The 19789-nt window shown below is 44.6% G+C and overlaps 1 protein-coding gene across 2 annotated transcripts in view; it reads left to right on the top strand.

Annotated features, from left to right (window-relative positions):
• Positions 1-435: 435 nt before the first annotated feature.
• LOC310844568 (uncharacterized protein) overlaps positions 436-19789 on the top strand; it is a 63661-nt gene continuing 44307 nt past the window's right edge. The window contains exon 1 of one of the 2 annotated variants that reach the window (XM_083738712.1): positions 436-622. Coding sequence is in view for 1 of the 2 variants with exons in the window: in XM_083738711.1 (XP_083594837.1) it covers positions 18296-18352 (57 nt within the window). In the remaining variant the exon portion in view is untranslated. Of the gene's footprint in view, positions 623-17665; positions 18353-19789 lie in introns of those variants that run through there. The other variant, XM_083738711.1, reaches the window with a different exon arrangement.

Below are 19789 nucleotides of genomic sequence, written 5' to 3' on the forward strand. Positions count from 1 at the left end.
GAGTTGTAGTCCTAAAACATCTGGAAGGCCAAGTTTGGCCATGTCTGTACTAAACAGACATCTATGAGTATCTCTCCTTCATTGTTCCTATTTAGGGAGAAGCAACATGCTTCATTTTTGCTTGATGCTTCTTTGTCAAGTGCTATATACATTGATGGGACTATGCTGATCACTAACAACAATCCGGAAATCTCTTACAAAGAGGCATCTCATGGACTCCTCCCTGCAAAGTATTGGTGTGTTTCAGTTTCCACTCAACTGAGAGATAGAAGTCAGTGATCTCTGACTTGCCTCCCAAGCCTCTATCGCACTGCTTTTCTTTGTGCTCTGTTTCCCTCCCTCCTCTCCCCACCTGGCTTCGCAGTCTCTGTTTCCTCACTAGACTCTGTACTCTGAAGCAGACCAATCAGCTTGTGGCTTCCCTGACTTCCTGTCTTTCCCAGCTCAGGAAGGTGTGCTCATTTGTACTCACCTGAACAAGTTAGACACAGACAAAAATACCTCCAGCCTCGGGGAAACCAGGAGAAAAAAACTTTAACCTGGCCCCAGGAGCAGCAGCGAGGATCCACACCAGATCTACGGGAAAATACCCTTTTAAAGTTCAAGATGTGACACCAGTCAGGTAAGGGAATTTGATCTTGTCTCTAAGTTACGATACAAGGAGGGAAAGTCTGCTCTGTTGCAACATTCCCGGGAGAAGAATAGGAGAGAAAGAGAAAGAGGGAGAGAGGCTCCCGTGGGGCCTTGTACAGGAATTCCAGCTGAGCGGTGTCACATTTAAATCAAGACTGTAATGGGGTCTGACAGGCAATTTCGGGAGAAGAAAAGGATCCACCATTTTAAAATGTAGAGTGAAGTTCATTACTTTTTTTTAATCATGCTATCGAGTGACTAATAACTCTGGACTTGGGTTGATCTTTGTTGTTGTGGATATATCCTGTAAAGGTCTCATGGGCGTGCTGGATTTGTTTCTTAGCATTCCCCTCTGCCAGGGGCAATAGGTGGGTCCTCGTCTCATCTACCTTGAAGAAAACTGGTAGTCTGGAATAAGTCACAACCTGTGTCTTTCCGTGTAGTAGCTATGATGCTTGAGCACAGCCTCCTGCTAGTAAAGATTTGTACAAGAAAGGAGTCGGATCTAATGATAAACAAGTTTCCTGAGACTAATGCAGTGTTTGAAAAGTTTGTGTCCGGTAGTTGCTAAGTAGATCCCTTGTCAGCCTCTTGTCCGTAGATAGGACCTGAAGTTGAGGCCTGCCTGATCCCCACATCAAAGTGGATTTCTTCCCACTGGGCAGCAGCTTCTGGCCCCAACTGAAGGGGCTGCTGAGGACAACAGCCTCAGGTCAAGTGGACTGCTTGAACTCTGGACTTCTTCCCTTGTTTCATTTATGAACGTCTTATGACTTTTATGGTATGCAAAGGTGATTGCTGCAGTGACAAAGAGGCAAGGGGTTCGTCCCACCCCATATACTCACAACCACCGTGGGATAAACATAAAGTGCAGTTTAGGGTTTCTAGAGTATTCTGGTTCCAAAGAATGGATCCCAAAGCCACCATGGAAGAGAGAGATCCGTGTGCTTGACCTTTGTTGGCTGTTGAAGTATAGAGATACAAGCATTTGATAGGTGACATCTGAAGGGGCCATGGGAAAGAATAGCTTCGGGGGAAACCCAGGATGTTCGGCAGTTGAATTGCACCCGGATGTTGGAGGGCCATTCCAGAAATTTAGCTTGATCCAGCAAGAGAGAATTGAGTGTGCAGGCATTGCGCATCTGTATTTCGAAGTTCATCCAGCTTCTCTTAAATTGAAAAATGCATCTGGCGATGTAGGCAGATACGTTTTTCTCCGATCTATGTCCAGTAGCTGTAACCAACGCACACAACTAGTGATTACTTGCAGCCAATGTATATTATTTTTAGCACTAAATATGCACTTTTCATTCACTTCTCCTGTAGAATTCATGCTATCTTGGCTGATGAGTGATACAAGGCATCAATTTGTGCCTGTCATTTTGTGAATTTTAGAAAACATTATATATATATATATATATATATATATATATATATATACACACACACACACACACACACACACACAATATATATACACACAATAGTGAGTTGCTTGGCATTAAGAAGACTGTATTGTGCATGTGTAGGTCCTACATGTGATCTGTTAGAGGGAGACCCAATCTAGTCACCTTCAGTGAACATCTCTTTGTCTTCTCTCCATCAGGTCTAGTACAAATGTCCTAATACGATATTCTGCGTTCCCCCATCTTGGCTCTATATCAGTGACTGCAGCTAGTTTTAGAATGTGTGCCATCAGGTTATCCCATGTCAATCTTCTTCAACTTTGGGTTCCCAGAGGTTAGAATGCAACTCCCACAATGCCCAGCCAATTGAGGCAATGAACAAGAGTTGTAGTCCAACAACATGTGGACACCCAGAGTTGAATTACACTGTCCTAGATCATCCTCCCCCAACTTGGGACCCATCAGATATTTTGAACTCCTGCTCCGCATCAGCCCCACCCAGCTTGGTTGTGGATGGAGAGAGGGAGCCAAGCGTAGGGCTGCCATTTTTGTTCAGTGCAGATCTGCACAGTCTGTGACTGGCCAGACTGAATGCGGTTCGTTAGCAGTGTGCTGTGGCTTGCTGGCTCTTTGACATTGACCTTTTTAAATACAATACTGTCCTGGGAGATTTCTGAACTCATCGATTCCTAATGCCTTGCAGTGGGCTTGGTGCATCACAAGTTGCACAAGCCAGGTTTTTAGCATAGCATCTACTTTGGTCCTCAGAGCTGCTTTTCAGGCATTAAAGATCTGAAACTTGACCTGCACCAAGAGTATAGAATTACTTCTATACTAATTACTTCATACTGCAGCTGGGATATTGTATGATTGAGTGGTCCTCAATATCAACCCCTCATTTTACCCCAACCTCCCTAGCATATCAGGGAAAAGGCTAGACTGCAGTTCTTTTCCATCACATGAAATTTCCAAAATATTTTCTCTCTCTTTCTGCCTCTTGTTACACAGGCCTTATGAGAGCTACTACAGCATTGTTGTTGTTGTTGTTGTTGTTGTTGTTAAATTTGTTGTTAAATTTGTATACCATTCTTCATTCGAAGATCTCAGGGCAGTTCACAGCATAAAAATACAAGATAAAAATACAAAATACATGTTGTATCAAAAATCAAAATGCACCTGCTAGTCTAAGAAGGTTGGCGACCCATGCTCCTCTCCAGTGATGTTTTGCAACTTTCAAATTCTCTTTTGTATTCCAGGAAGGTTTCTCTAAATAAACAGGCTTCTTAATGCTCCTATCACTTTTGGTTGGCTTCACAACCAATTCTGCAGTCTTTCCAATCCCAAGGCACATTTCTAATTCACGGGCTGTTAGGGTAAAAGATCTGAAGCTGCAGCCAATCCATTTGTCTCATTCACACATTACATTTTAAGTGTTCATGTACTAGGTGTAAGCCTAAACTGCAATGTTTGGAGTAGTAACTCTTTAGTCGGTGGCTCTTGTCCTCCAAACTGAATGAGTCAAACTTACCAGACACTCATACACAAGACATGAATCCCTTTGCTTCAAAAAGGATGCCTGTCTTGGGTTGAAGATATTGCTAGGAATAATTTGATGTATATAAGCAAGAATACAGTTAATATAAAGTCTTTCTTAAACTGCAAAAGAAGTGTATTTTTAACTTTGCAACAAAATTGAATATTGTTGCATTTCACTGGAAATTGTGTTACCCATGGGTTGCCCCTGATTTCTTGGCTAGTCTACTTAATCAGAGAGCTGAAGTCCTCCGTTATTTCAGTCCTCTGCACTCTTAATTTGAGAGTAAGTCCTATTGAAGTTGGAGACTCTTCTTTCCAAGTAGAAAAACTATACTTCACTTTGCTTCCATTCACTACTTAGGAAAATTAGAGCAAGGAATGAATCCTGGTAGTTATTTATCTTTGCAGAGAAATACTGCTTCATTTTCTTTTTTTTAATCCTTTAGGAGCCCATGAATGCATGGACAGGGTAGGAATGAAAAAGGGTGTCTCCAGATTGTCACTATTTTGCGGGAGGGAGTTAAACACATACTGTAAGTTTGGGTCAGCACATCTGACTCAAGGGCTCTGTCATCCAAGTACAACAGCCACTTTAAAAAAAGAACCTGACTTTTCGAAGTTTGGAAAGGGATCAGGAAATGCATTGGAAAGTGTAGGATAGAAGAAGAAGAGTTGGATTTGATATCCCGCCTTTCACTCCCCTTCAGGAGTCTCAAAGCGGCTAACATTCTCCTTTCCCTTCCTCCCCACAACAAACACTCTGTGAGGTGAGTGGGGCTGAGAGACTTCAAAGAAATGTGACTGGCCCAAGGTCACCCAGCAGCTGCATGTGGAGGAGCGGAGACGCGAACCCGGTTCCCCAGATTACGAGACTACCGTTCTTAACCACTACACCACACTGGCTCCACACTGGATAAAGGAATGATTAATAGGAAGACATATAAACACCTTGCAAGCAAATTACGATTAATACAGGATGAATGCTCATAGTTTGTATAACCTCCTCACAAACAAATTGGAATGAGTGCTCAATAAATAGATTGTTAGGGGAACCCATGGTTGCTAATGAATAGCCCTTACTTCATTGCCCAAAGGTGAAGGCAGACTGGTAAAGCAGTGGGTATAGCTGAGAAGCGCCCTCACTGGGTTCAGTGAAAATGTAATGTTTCCTCCTCTGGCGCATGGTTTGAAGAACTCTGATGTGCAGCTTTCAGTTTGTCTCCATGGCAAAAAGCTGGAGATGGATGTTTCTCGTTATTTGCTAGTGTTTTCCGTGACAACAGAGCCAACCTCCAATACTTGAAAGTTTAAAAATTAAATATAATTACCATTCAAAACACAACCCAGCTGGATGGACTGGTTATAAATAATAAATTATTATTGTTATTGTTTTGTTATTATAATTCTATTATAACCCAAGTCCAAAATGTTCGGTTCAGCAAGTATGACCCTCAAAGGCTCTTGAGGCCATGTTCAATTCTTGCCTCAGTGGATTGTCATAGCCCAGGCTTCCTCAGCCTCGGCCCTCCAGATGTTTTTGGCCTACAATTCCCATGATCCCTAGCCAGCAGGACAGTGGTCAGGGATGGTGGGAATTGTAGTCTCAAAAGATCTGGAGGGCCGAGGTTGAGGAAACCTGTCATAGCCTCAGCCTTTCTTCTATCTTGCCATTCTACTTAAGGCTGCCATCTGCCTGGGAAAAACTAACCTGACCTAAATTTTACGTGCTCATTTATGTAAATATATGTCTTTGAGAAACTATCACTCAGTCTGTAATTTGCCATTATTAAGGAAGGCGCTGGAGTGGGTGGTGTTTTGTTAACTCTTGAGTTAACTTTGAATCTGGCTTCCATCATGGCTTTGAGACAGAAACTGCCTTGGCAGATGATTTACACTGGGGAATGGATGGGAGGAATGTTCTCCTTGACTTCTCAATGGTTCCCAGTACCACTGTGTTCTCTTTCCAGAATATCTCTCTGGGGTGAGGTTTTAGGGCACCATGCTGTAGTAGATCTAATTCAGTGTGGATGATGGTTCTCAAGGACCTCTCTTTCCTTTCTTGGCTACTGGCCTTTGGAGAGCTTTAAGGCTCAACTGACCCTCCAAACATTTCAACACCTACATGAAACCAGGGGGCAAAGTCACCAGGAAGTATGACCTGAGATATCATAAATATGCAGATAACTATCTACCTCTCTTTTTCACCATGGTGGAAATCTTAACCTAGGCAAGATGTGTGTACTGTAGACCAGGAAATCTGTCGATCTGGATGTGGTTGCCGGCCAGTAAAGATCCAAGGATGGGGTTGGGGAGATCTCCGCATTATCTCTGGGGTGTCAGGTGGTATCAAAGGTCAGGAGCACTTTTTATCTTTCTTTTTTTTTAAAAGGATATTTATTAAGATTTTTTAAAGTATTACAATAAAAATGAAAAAATAACAAAAATACAAAATAAAAATAGTTAAAAACACACAGATTTTCCATTGCTTGTTTTCCTTTAGCTTGTTTCCCGGACCTCCTCATACCTCCCTTTTTTGTATTCCACTTCAAATTGTTGGTTCAGCAAATCCTTACCATTAAATTTTTACCTGTTTATAACCCTTTTTCCATATTCTCTTAAAGCATTACAGTACATCTGGAAACCACTCAATTTCTATCCAACATCATTCTAACATTCATTAATTTTGCAATATTTCTGTAGATAGTCTTTAAATTTCTTCCAATCTTCTTCCACCGACTCTTTTCCCTGGTCTCGGATTCTGCCAGTCATTTCTGCCAATCCCATATAGTCCATCACCTTCGTCTGCCATTCTTCCAAAGTGGGTATCAACCCTAGTTGTTTTGCTAGTTGCAGCCTTATTTTGAGAAGGCAAATCTTACCTCAGTGATTCAACCAAGGATACATTACTGCATTGGGTTAAGCATGGGACTCCCTTTTTAAATGATTTGGGAACGTCAGTTGGTGCAGAATGTGGACACTATAATGCTTGTAGAAACTAGACATTTGGATTATATTTCACCCAGTCTGTGCGTGGCTGCCTGTTTGATTCTAGCCCAGTTTAAGGTCATGGTTTTATGCTTTAAACAATTTGGGACTGGGTTATCTGAATGATCACTTGCACCCATATGAACCTCCTGTTATTTTAAGGTTGGCTAACTATTTTATAATGTTAATGAGATTGTATTAAACAATTGGTATATTATTTTTATATGATGATGTAGTGAACCACCTTGTGAGAGAAGATTCCCGGAAAAGCAAGTTTAAAAAATAAAAATGGAACAAATGAATGAAGTTGTATGTAGGCCATTTCTCAGGAAAAATGTGATGCTTAAAATAGTTAATAAAGGGGTGATTCCAACCAGCAAAGCCAGTTTAAAACTAGTCTAACAACCTGGGGTAAGTACATGGAATAAGGGTGTAGTCATACATGCACCCGAATGTTCTTTAGACAGACAGATTAATCTCTTCCAATTCAACTATGTAAGGTCACGTTATACAATGTCATAGTGCATAGACCTTGGGGACAGTTCTGGAGGACTCATCTCTATGGCTGGCAGTCACAAGGTTGTAGAGGTGCATATTCAGATGTATAAAATATTGTGGCAAAATGAAGAAGTCATGCGTTTTCTGGATGTGGTCTCCTCCTCCACTTGTCAGTAGCATTGCAAAATCGTAATACATGAGTTAGCACCTTTTTGCGGTTGCACTGGTGGTCCTGTACAACAGAATTACATTATAAATATAGAACCACCTTCTCTAATTTTCCAGTGGGAAAGCTTAGGGTTTCTACCAGCTAGAGTTGAAAGGGGTTTGCTGTCAGGATTCTCACTTGCAGATTCCAGTGTGAAATATCAACTGGATTTTCTCCGAATATTTCCTTAATATTAGAGACCTGCATCTGCAACTGACGTTATATTTGTTTCATATTATGGAAGAATGCTGCCACCTCTCCATAGAGCCTCCCCAGACTCCTCACTAACCACAGTTCCAAGGGCAACCCCTTCTAGGCAGCAGCCTCTCTACTTTATTTCTTGACTCCAAGCCTTTTATACACCTGCCTCTCTTTGTCTCTCTTGCATCTTCCTTTCTGGGTGCCTTTAAGAGATTCTGCCCTCCCAGGATGGCTACCTCGCTTGAGAAGGTGGACCCAGCAGCTGGCAGGTGTGCCATTTGCTGAGAGTTCCACCCACCCTTTCCTCCTCTGCTCTGGTACTCCTCTCTATGGAAGATACACCAGTTTGGCTGCCAGGATATGTGTGTGAAGAGAGAGATGTGTGCAACCAATGTATCGAAAGGCCAGTGTGGGCAGTGGGAGAGTGCATCTTCAGGGGTGAAGTCAAGCCGTTGGAGAGTTATAGTGCCTGCTATGGCTGTAGAGTCTGATATGGGAGAGCAGGCATAGGCAAATTTGGCCCTCCAGATGTTTTGGGACCACAACTCCCATCATCCCTGACCACTGGTCCTGTTAGCTAGGGATGATGGGAGTTGTAGTCCCAAAACATCTGGAGGGCCGAGTTTGCCTATGCCTGTGAGAGAGACAAGTTCTGTTGCTGCTGGGGCAGATGAAGGTGTTCGGTTGTGCTGCTACAGGTGCACCATGGTATTCTCTCTGCGCTCCTTCCACAGTCCTAACTCTGGGCCTTTGCCTCCCTTCCCCTCAAGGGACTTGAAATTGTCCATAGTTGCCACAGGATGGCAGAGTAAATATGAACCGTGGGTGCATAATTTTGTTGTGGCAAAGAATACTATGCCAATAAATACTTAAGTTTTTGAATATCTTATGTCATGGAACATTAAAGCTGCATCTAATAATGAAATGAGAATAAAACATATCCATGGACCTGCAATCCTGAAGGCCTCTTGCTAATGTGTGACATTTTAATGTATTTTTAATCTTTGTTGGAAGCTGCCCAGAGTGGCTGGGGAGACCCAGCCAGATGGGCGGGGTACAAATAATAAATTATTGTTATTGTTGTTATTGTAGACTCACTCTCGAGTAATTATCTTTTTGATAATTTGAATTTTTAAAAGGCAAATAAATAAAAAAGTAACCTGATGCAAAGGAATAAAATCTAGCCAATAAGCAAAACAGTAAGTAAACAGATGGTAACTATATACCCAAAATTCTGAATGATATTTCAGCTTGAATGGGATAAGCATCTCATTGATCATTACTTAAAAGTCCATCCCAAGTCATTCTGCTGAATACTGTTTTGGGACAACTTAATAGCTGAATAATGTTTCAGTAGTTTGAAGGGAGAGATGCCCTCAAAATACTTCAGACTTGGGGAACTTCTGGAGAGCAGGGAAGTAACAAATGAGGGGAGAGGCCAAAAACACACTCCTACTTTTGACTAGCAAATACAATTTCGTACGTTATGCAAAATAAGGTGAAAATATGCAAGTATCTGTATAATTGATACAAGATGCAAACTCCAACTTTTCTTAGCACAGAACCTGAGTAATCTTGGTGCATTGTTGTTTTATTTATTATTTTCCTTTTTACTTAACAAAATATAAATAACACTTACTCGGACAAAATACCTCTGAGCACTTTATAGCCATGCAGGACACACACAGTTCTGCTGTGTGCTCAGATGGACGCATGAATTTTAAAATGTTAACAACGTAAGTCTCTCACAAGCATTGTTTATAAAGTTTTGCATCTTGCATTGGAGGGACAAATGATTCTAAGCTGGAAACCTCTTCTTGAGTTAGCAATAATCAGTAGCGATCTCAGCCCTGAATGGGAAGCCTGGACTTTGAAAGTCATCTAATCTTCCTTGCTGTACTATACTGTATTGTTTTAATTAGTGTTTTTATGGAGCAGTCAAGTAATTTCGTTGTCCCCGAGATGTTGTTGTTGTTGTTGTTGTTGTTGTTGTTATTAGTTGTGTCTGGAAAGGCACATGCTATTAAAATCATGTGCCTAGCTTTTGTGGCTAAGTGAGCACAAGTGAAATCAACTTGCTTCAGTGTCTGAATAAACTGTAGGCCTACTTTTTTTTCCTTTAGACAATCTTAGCCTACCACCAAGAGCTGTCCAACTTGTTTACAAAGGCCAATGAAAATTTATGAGGTCTTGACTTAATCAACAGGCATGGTGTAAGAACCTCAGCTATAGAAACACGACACTGATGGTTTCTAAAAATGAAACCACTGCATACACTTGCAGAATTTCAAAGGAATAAGGCAGTCATTGGCACAAGGAGAAGGGGGCGACAGAGGACGAGATGGTTGGATAGTGTTTTCGAGGTTACCAGCATGAGTTTGACCAAACTGCGGGAGGCAGTGGAGGACAGAGGTGCCTGGCGTTCTCTGGTCCATGGGGTCATGATAAAATAAAGGGGACTCTTAACATACTTCTGTTGTGTCTCCCCCCTCACACTAGGCTTCATTGCCTGAGCCCGCTCTTTCTACTTGCCCTCCCACCATTACATATTGCTGAAGTCTCTTCTCCACTTGTTGCCTGAACCTATTAAAGGTAAAGGGACCCCCTGACCATTAGGTCCAGTCATGACTGACTCTGGAATTGCAGCGCTCATCTCGCTTTATTGGCCGAGGGAGCCGGCGTACAGCTTCTGGGTCATGTGGCTAGCATGACTAAGCCACTTCTGGCGAACCAGAGCAGCACACGGAAACACCGTTTACCTTCCTGCCGGAGCGGTACCTATTTATCTACTTGCACTTTGAAGTGCTTTCAAACTGCTAGGTTGGCAGGAGCAGGGACCGAGCAATGGGAGCTCACCCCGTTGCAGGGATTCGAACCGCCAACCTTCTGATCAGCAAGTCCTAGGCTCTGTGGTTAAACCCACAGCACCACCCATGTCCCAGAACCTATTAAGCAACATTAAACATCAATTTGCTTTTCCCATGATTGCAAAAGATTCCCACTGAGCACATACTCCATGTCATGCACGCTCAGCACTAAGAGTAGAGTGATGTTTAGGCTGATAACTTCCCCATATTGCCTGATGAGGTTCAGCTACTTTGCAGAGGTGCTTTCATCTCCAGTGAAGTATCAATGCCCAGTGATAGACATCTCTTTTCAGCCAGGCAGGGGCCCATGATCTCAATGCACACGTACGCAGACATGGAATATGGTGGGGTGCTTTTTGCAAATGTGGCTAAGAGATGGTTCAAAGCTCAGTGGTTAAAACCTTGACTCTACTGTGAGCACACTGGACAGCCTTTAGAGAACCATTCTTCTTTGACCCACCCCCACCCCCACCCCCTGCAATAGTGCAGTTTGTGAGCTGCGATCAGTCCTGCCAAAAATCAGGTGAAGTCAATGCAAAATCACATTTCAATCTGCCTCCTGGATTCAAAATCACTCCCAGTACCTCAACATCAATGGCGTCCCCCAACCCCAGCTCAGAAACCTTCATGCCAAGTTTGGTGGTGATATATACTGCCCCATGCCCACAGGTTTCAGGGCGGTTCACATGATAAAATCAGAATTTAAACCACAAGGTATATAATCAAAATAAAAACAAGAACAACTCAATGACCACCACCACCCCATGTCAAAAAATGGGTGAAGTCACACAAGAGTGATGTTTCCCTCTTGAATCAAAATGGTGGCAGCCTTCCAAATATCAACAAAGATCACCACCCCTACCTTGGGAACCTTCCTGCCAATTGATATATTGAAAGGCAGGCAAACCTATAGAGAACAAATGTACAAACCAATTTCCAAAATATATTCAATATGTTGCCAGTAAAACTCAAGTAAAAACGTTCCACCAAGCCACCACCAATCGATGGCTTTAAAAGAGGATTAGACAAATTCAGTAGTGATGTATGGAAGTGAGAGCTGGACCATAAAGAAGGCTGATTGCCGAAGAATTGATGCTTTTGAATTATGGTGCTGGAGGAGACTCTTGAGAAGATCAAACCTCTCCATTCTGAAGGAAATCAGCCCTGAGTGCTCACTGGAAGGACAGATCCTGAAGCTGAGGCTCCAAGACTTTGGCCACCTCATGAGAAGAGAAGACTCCCTGGAAAAGACCCTGATGTTGGGAAAGATGAAGGACACAAGGAGAAGGGGACGACAGAGGATGAGATGGTTGGACAGTGTTCTCGAAGCTACCAGCGTGAGTTTGACTAAACTGCGGGAGGCAGTGGAAGACAGGAGCGCCTGGCGTGCTCTGGTCCAGGGGGTCACGAAGAGTTGGACACGACTAAACAATAACAACAGACAAATTTGTGGAGGAGAAAGAGCTCCTTCACAGCTAGAGGCAGCATTGCCTCCAAATACCTGTTGCAACAGGCAGCTGCATGGTCACTGCAAGATAATGGGCTCTAGATGGGCCATTGGTCTGATCCTGCAGGGTCTAGATCATATGCTCTATCTGGGTGAATTATCACATTTTCCTGGAATAAAAAACACAGTCGTATGTTCTCGTATCCACCAAGGAGATGCCACTTCCCAACATCAAAGTGCAAACTCAAGGTAAATTTGAGCAAACGATGCACCATAAATAGGAAATGGAGGAACATTTGTGCCATAAAAAACTACCGTATTTTTTGCTCTATAAGACTCACTTTTTCCCTCCTAAAAAGTAAGGGGAAATGTGTGTGTGTCTTATGGAGCGAATGCAGGCTGCACAGCTATCCCAGAAGCCAGAACAGCAAGAGGGATTGCTGCTTTCACTGCGCAACGATCCCTCTTGCTGTTCTGGCTTCTGAGATTCAGAATTTTTTTTTCTTGTTTTCCTCCTCCAAAAACTAGGTGCATCTTGTGATCTGGTGTGTCTTATAAAGTGAAAAATACGGTAGTTGTGTGGAATGAATGAATTGTCTCTGACTGGCAGCGACTCTCGAGTCTCTTGGGTCCTTCTCTGTCGTGCTGCAACCTGAGTCTATTGTACTTGGAGGTGCTGGGGGAATTTGAATCTGAGACACCAAAGCATGTGTGTGGCCCTTTAAAGAAAGGGTATTTATTTTTATTTTTAATTAGATGTATGTACCACCCGTCATAGGGACATGGGTGGCACTGTGGGTTAAACCACAGAGCCTAGGGCTTGTGGATCAAAAGGTCAGCGGTTCAAATCCCCGTGACAGGGTGAGCTCCCGTTGCTCGGTCCCTGCTCCTGCCAACCTAGCAGTTCAAAAGCACGTCAAAGTACAAGTAGATAAATAGGTACCGCTCCAGTGGGAAGGTAAACGGCATTTCTGTGCGCTGCTCTGGTTCTCCAGAAACGGCTTAGTCATGCTGGCCACATGACTGTATGCCGGCTCCCTCGGCCAATAAAGCGAGATGAGTGCCACAACCCCAGAGTCAGGGGTCCCTTTACCTTTACCTTTTACCACCCTTCATCTGAGGATCACAGGGCAGTATACTGCACAAGGAACTATTTTATGTGTGAAAGAGAGTGGATGCACTTTTGAGAGATCGGTTCCGCTTCCAAGTGAGACCAGGTTGTGCTCATGCCGCCAGGCTCCACCCCCACCTCAGCGTGGTGCGGGATAGCGTCCCGCGTCCCGCTGAGGGTGACCCAGCCATGCCATTTGCCAGGCGGCCAATCAGGGCGCTGAGGGGTTGTGGCCAGGGCCCATTTAAACCGGGGTGTAACTCTGACAGTTCCTCTTTCTCCTGCCCTCCTACCCTCTTTTAGGTAGGGTCACTGGCCTTCTTATGGACTTCGGTTGGTTGCCGATGAGGGGCCTGGTAGGACTTTTTCCACTTGGCAAATTGGCATCAGCCACTTGGTTTTTGCCTACTACGTAGCAAACGTCACAACTTTGTAAGGTTTGGAGGTTAGGTATTGGAACAGTGATCACCTGCCCCTCCATGCAGAAGGCTATTCCGGGAGTATGGATCTCGTCCGAAGCCCGGGGAGGGCCTAGGGCCATGCCACGACCCCAGTGCGAACCCAGGGGATGCTCAAGTCGATCCACATCGGCGGGGCTTCTCCTGCTGGTGGTTTACCCTTACAAGACTCCCTGCAAGGCGGGCAGGAGTCAGATATAGTCTGTTGATGTCAATGCCTAAGCCAATACTGCTCACATTCTGTAACCAATAAAGTGGTGGCCTAAATTTGTCCATCAACAGTAACCTAAATTCTGTGTCCTTGTGTCTTTATTCCCCTGGGGGGTGGCTTGGGGTTCTTGAAGCACAACCAAACCTATACCTTAAGAATTGCAGATGTATTGTTAGAACCACAATATTCCACTACAGTCTAATAATAAATTAAGCCCATTGATTAGTCCCATTGATTGCAGTGGGAAAAGGTTTGAAGCTTAACTGCTACCTGTTGAAATGAGCATAGCTACGAAGGGTTGACTGGAGCACTTTTTAGTACAGTGGTACCTCGGGTTAAGTATTTAATTCGTTTCGGAGATCCGTTCTTCACCTGAAACTGTTCTTACCTGAAGCACCACTTTAGCTAATGGGGCCTCCTGCTGCTGCTGTGCCGCTACTGCACGATTTCTGTTCTCATCCTGAAGCAAAGTTCTTAACCTGAAGCACTATTTCTGGGTTAGCGGAGTCTGTAACCTGAAGCGTATGTAACCTGAAGCGTATGTAACCCGAGGTACCACTGTATATAAAAAGATGGGTGAATAGAAGTGCGCACAACATTTTCCCAGTCCAGAACCCTGGATGCCACCTCGAATTCTGACAGTATTGATAAGCTTGAAAGTTCACCCATTCTTAATATATGTTATCTTTCCCCTCCTGCATTCACATGAGTTGTTCTGCACAAAGGGAGAGATATGCCAAAAGATATACCACAAAGCCAATCCTAGGAGCCCTCAACCATATGCATTGCCACACATGTGGTGGTTGCCCATAATGGGAGGCCAGTTTGTGCCTCATGTCTGGCATGCTCCCAACAAGTAACGCTTCTTGCAGGAGAATGCTGTGTCCCAGGGAGAAGTGATTTACTGGCTATTACCTGTCAGTTGTGGGACATGGGTGGCACTGTGGGTTAATCCACAGAGCCTAGAACCTGCCGATCAGAAGGTCGGCGGTTCAAATCCCCGCAACGGGGTGAGCTCCCATTGCTCGATCCCTGCTCCTGCCAACCTAGCAGTTTGAAAGCACGTCAAAGTGCAAGTAGATAAATAGGTACCGCTCCGGTGGGAAGGTAAACGGCGTTTCCGTGCGCTGCTCTGGTTTGCCAGAAGCGGCTTGGTCATGCTGGCCACATGAGCAAGAAGCTGTACACTGGCTCCCTCAGCCAGTAAAGCGAGATGAGCGCTGCAACCCCAGAGTCGGCCACGACTGGACCTAACGGTCAGGGGTCCCTTTACCTTTGTCAGTTGCAGGAAGCCTGATCCATATCCACTGGGGAGAGACAAATCTGTCAGATTCTGTTTCTCTGCATTTCTCATTTTTCCACTCTTAAGCTCAACACACTTCCAAATCTATTTGTAAACCTTTATTTGTTTTGTTTTTTTAAGTCTGCACAAAAACTGTATTCATTTTTCAGTGCCTGTCTCCTCATATTGACATTTTATACACCATTGTGTCTAATATATGCATTTGGGAGGGGGGATCGCTAAAACAATGCATTCTTATGCATATTGGTTGGCTGTAGAGCTGCGTTATAAAATATGATGGCAAATATGCTTACTGGGAAAGGACGTGCAGATTACCGGTAGGTTGGTTTGGACTAAAATACAGGCCAAATGCATTTCCCATCCCTGAAGTCCTCTGATAAGCGGTGTGAGGTGGATAGCTAAGAAAATGAGGGACTTTTCGGTGGTGGCAGCTTCCTTTTGGAACAATTAGTGATGTTAAATTCTCGAGAATAATACAAAAGATTATTCTCAGGAATTTAACATCACTAGGAACATCCTCCCCGGGGGAGGGCCACCTAAGACATTCTTCATCTTCTTATTCATTCACTTCATTTACTCAGGCCTTTCAAGTTTGCATTTCTAAAATCAACCCTGCACTGTCCCTTTTAAAAATGTGGTTTTAAATAACTCTTTGTGTGGTTTTATGCTGAGTTGCGCATGGTTTTATTCCGTCTCCACTGGAAGGAAAGCTTTATGCCGTTGGTTTTTACCATCTTAATCATTATACTCTGTGTTTTGTTTTGTACGTATGGTGTTTGTTTTTGCTTTCTAAGCCACCTAGATTATTTTTTGATGATCAGCCAAATACATTTAATAAATCACTATCCTTCCAGCTGTCATGATGTAGCATGCCCTGCCCAGACCCCAGCTGAGGGATGCTGAGGGAGGAGAGAACACCCTGGTCTCTGGCAGGGGTGTTTCAGCCAGAGGGCTACATTCCATCATGCGCTGCATGCCACTGGTGGGTGAGGCGAGAGGCAAAGGTGGGCAGAGCAAGGGAAACGTCATTTGCCTTCGTACCATGGATTGCATTCCAGCCATGCAACAGAGCTGCGCATGCATGTAAACACATACAAACACACACACCGCCACGTGCCTTTCCGCCAAGGAAAAAGCATCGCCACAGTCCAAGCATGCATTCTCCACAAGCAAAAGCACTTGAGCAGGGCCAGAGAGGGGCATGGCCTGAGGAGTGTGGCTTGGAGAGAGTCACCAAGGCTGGCTAGAGATTCTTGAAGGGCTGTGCTCACCCGTTAGACAGGCGGTTCATCACCCCTGATCTACGGGGTCCCGTTGGTGGAGCAGGGAGAGAGCATGACGGTGCACAATCATTTTGCTAAGAAGACTGATTGGTTGTCATGAAGATGATTACTGCTTGAATGCTTCTCCCTAAGTCAGTGGTTGAGGGACACGGGTGGCACTGTGGTCTAACCACAGAGCCTAGGGCTTGCCGGTCAGAAGGTCGGCGGTTCGAATCCCTGTGACAGGGTGAGCTCCCGTTGCTCCTGCCAACCTAGCAGTTCAAAAGCACATCAAAGTGCAAGTAGATAAATAGGTACCACTCCGGTGGGAAGGTAAACTGGGTTTTTGTGCGCTGCTCTGGTTTCGCCAGAAGTGGCTTAGTCACGCTGGCCACATGACCCAGAAGCTGTCTGCGGACAAACGCTGGCTCCCTCGGCATATAGAGCGAGATGAGCGCGCAACCCCAGAGTCGTCCACAACTAGACCTAGTAGGTGTAACTTTACTCTGGGGTTGCATGCTCATCTCACTCTATAGGCCGAAGGAGCCAGCGTTTGTCCACCTTTAAGTCAGTGGTTATCGACCAATGTGTCGTGGCACCCTGGGGTGCCTTGAATGATGGTCAGGGGTGCCGTGGGCAACACTGGCCTCTGTCCCTCTTTCCTTCCCTCCCTCCTCTGATGCCCTCTCATGTGTCTGCCTCTCAAAGGCTTGCACAGCTGTTTATTGCCGCAGCCCTGGCTATAAGCTCCGCAAATGGTTGCACTCCATGTTCTCTTTGGGGCAGGGGCAGCTCAGAGACTCAGGGACAGAAGCAGCTGCCCGCCTAGAGGACTCCCAAGGAGAGGGGAGAGGAGAGAAGGGGAGGGTGTTCGAAAAAGGTTGAGAAGCTACCAGCTCTGCAGGCAAAGGGTGTCCTAACTGGGCTCCTGAGCCCCACAGGGGTGCCGCAGAGTGATTGCATTTGGTCAAGGGAGCCATGGACGCCATGGACGCCATGGAGCCATGGTTGAAACCTCTGCCCTAAGTGATGCTTGTGTTCCAAAGCATCTTGGTGTTGGCTGCCTGGAGTTTCAGTGTGTGTCGCCTCTGCACAATGCAACAGGCAGTGATGGTGAACAAGACTTGCAAGTCAATGTCAGGCTGCTCATGGCTGGCTTCAACAGCAGAAACTGATGAATCTGTCAATTTCAGTTTCCCATTTTTCCATTTCTGCATCAGTTGGCAATTTGTTCCTAAAAAAAAAAAAAGTTCACATGAAAATTCACACACTTCTTGTGCATTTTTGCAAGCAATTTCCCAGCATATAATGCAATATTGTACATTATTTGCAGTAATGTATGTATTTTATGTACAGAGTTTCCCTCAATGTATACTTTTTCCACACTTTGAAGAGCTGCACTGCAAAACTGGAAGAAGTTCAACTTTCAAAGGTTCATTTCAGTTTGTGTATTTTGATCCGAAGCACAGATTATATTCAAATGTGAACTGGGTGACTTTCTGCTCATTCCCTATTCAGTGTGGAAAGTTTCCTATTTACCAACCGATTGTTCTTTTTCCTGTGCTGCCCCCTCCCCCCACCGTCTGCTGCAGCCACAAACGTGGAGTGCAGCTCAGTGTGGTGAAATTTCCTGATGCTGATGATGATGTCACAGGAGGAGGAAAAAACCCTCCAAGAATAGAAATGGCATATACTTTTAATGCAACTTACTCATAGCTGGCTGGTGTTTAGACTCGACCTTCGGCGTTGCCCAATGTCCTGGCTTCCGCTCAGGCACAATGAAGGAGTGGCTCAAGAAAGGAGCTGTAAGCAAACAGAGCTGGATTCTTTTATTTCCCTGTTCGGATGTGATGCAGGAAGACGGGGGAGAGAACAACTCCACAACGGTGGCTTCTGAAGAGTCTGCTGGCTACGAGCCCTTCCCAGGCTCCCTCTCGGTTTATCCTGCAGGATCCCCAGGAGCTGCACTCACGGATACCTTGCTTACAAAACCCCGTGTGCTTGCATCAACTACCAAGCCCTCCTTCCTCTGCCAAGCAGTGCAGTAAGACTGTCTCGCTGATGCAGGCCTGGCCACTAAACCCTTGCTTAGGGGCAAGGGGAAGTCCTCTGGAATTCTCATAGACCTTATTGTGTGAGTGGCTTGTGTGCATTACTGGATTAGAGCAAATGGGATACAAAGGAACAAAGAACAGGATGCATTGCTATCGGAGGCAGCCAAAGAAGGTAACATGTATTTTGAATTACTCGGCTGGGGTCTCAGAATTTGAGTTAATTGCTTTGTACAGGGTGTGAGTTGCATACTGAAGAACTCTGTGCTTCTTATAGGCATGGGGAACCTCCATGTTCAGGAGCAGCAGGCCTATAAGTATTGCCCACCGATGGAAATACCTAAGAAGAGAAGGCCATATCTTTATGTCTTGCCTGAGCCTGGGGGTTGTTGCAGACAAACTGTTGAGTTGGATGGACTTTTGGTCTGATCCAGCAAGGTATTAGGACAACTTGTTGTTGTTTAGTCGTTTAGTCGTGTCCAACTCTTCGTGACCCCCTGGACCAGAGCACGCCAGGCACTCCTGTCTTCCACTGCCTCCTGCAGTTTGGTCAAACTCATGTTTGTAGCTTTGAGAACACTGTCCAACCATCTCATCCTCTGTTGTCCCCTTCTCCTTGTACCCTCCATCTTTCCCAACATCAGGGTCTTTTCCAGGGAGTCTTCTCTTCTCATGAGGTGGCCAAAGTATTGGAGCCTCAGCTTCAGGATCTGTCCTTCCAGTGAGCACTCAGGGCTGATTTCCTTCAGAATGGATAGGTTTGTTCTTCTTGCATTAGGACAACTACTGTAGTACAATAGCTAAGCTATGCTTCATAATACTCAGAAAAAGCCCTGGTGCTCTTTGCTTCTTCAATGAAACATTTTGAACCCCTGAATGTGCTATATACATGATAAGTATAATTTATCACTAGAATTAGCATCATAGTACTCAGAACAAGTCCTGGTACTTTCTGGTCCAGCTATGAACCAGAAAACCCATCGTGCAAATCCTACTTCTGGCGTAAAAGTTACTAGATAGGCTCAGATAAGCCTTCCTTGTCTCTGTTTCAGTGTTTATGGGGGAAATAATACTGGCAAGCCTTACGGGGTGCCGTTAAGTGTTGCTGAAATAATGTATGTGAAACATTTTGAACGGACACAGCATGTTTTATTATCCATCCGCTTGGTGTTTTTTAACCTGCATTTTAGTAAGAGAGGTTGCTTTGAAATGGAAAATAAACATTCTCCATCATTTTGCTGAGCAGCGGTTAAGAATTTAGTGAGCAAAATCCAGCTGCCCACGGTGCTAGAGGCTAGTGAACAAAGCAGACACTTATGGTACTTGGCTTGTGGCTAAGACACTGAGCTATGTCAATTGGAGGAGGTCCATACTTCAAAGCTCACTTCTTCTATAAACTCACTTTACACACTCACTTTTTGCCCCGTGTGTCACATGCACAAACCTGTGATTTCCTGGTCCATGTCTGAGTGCTTTCCCCCACCCCTGCCACTTTCCTCAAGGAAAAGCTGCTCTTTACTGCTGAATTGGAACAAGTGGCCATTCAGGTTTTCCGCAGATTGCCATTTGCACTGATTCAGTTGCAATGAGTAAGCTTTTCTGAGGAAAGCAG

This window comes from Podarcis gaigeae, assembly GCF_964106915.1.
Source record: "Podarcis gaigeae genome assembly, chromosome: 5".
NCBI lineage: Eukaryota > Metazoa > Chordata > Lepidosauria > Squamata > Lacertidae > Podarcis > Podarcis gaigeae.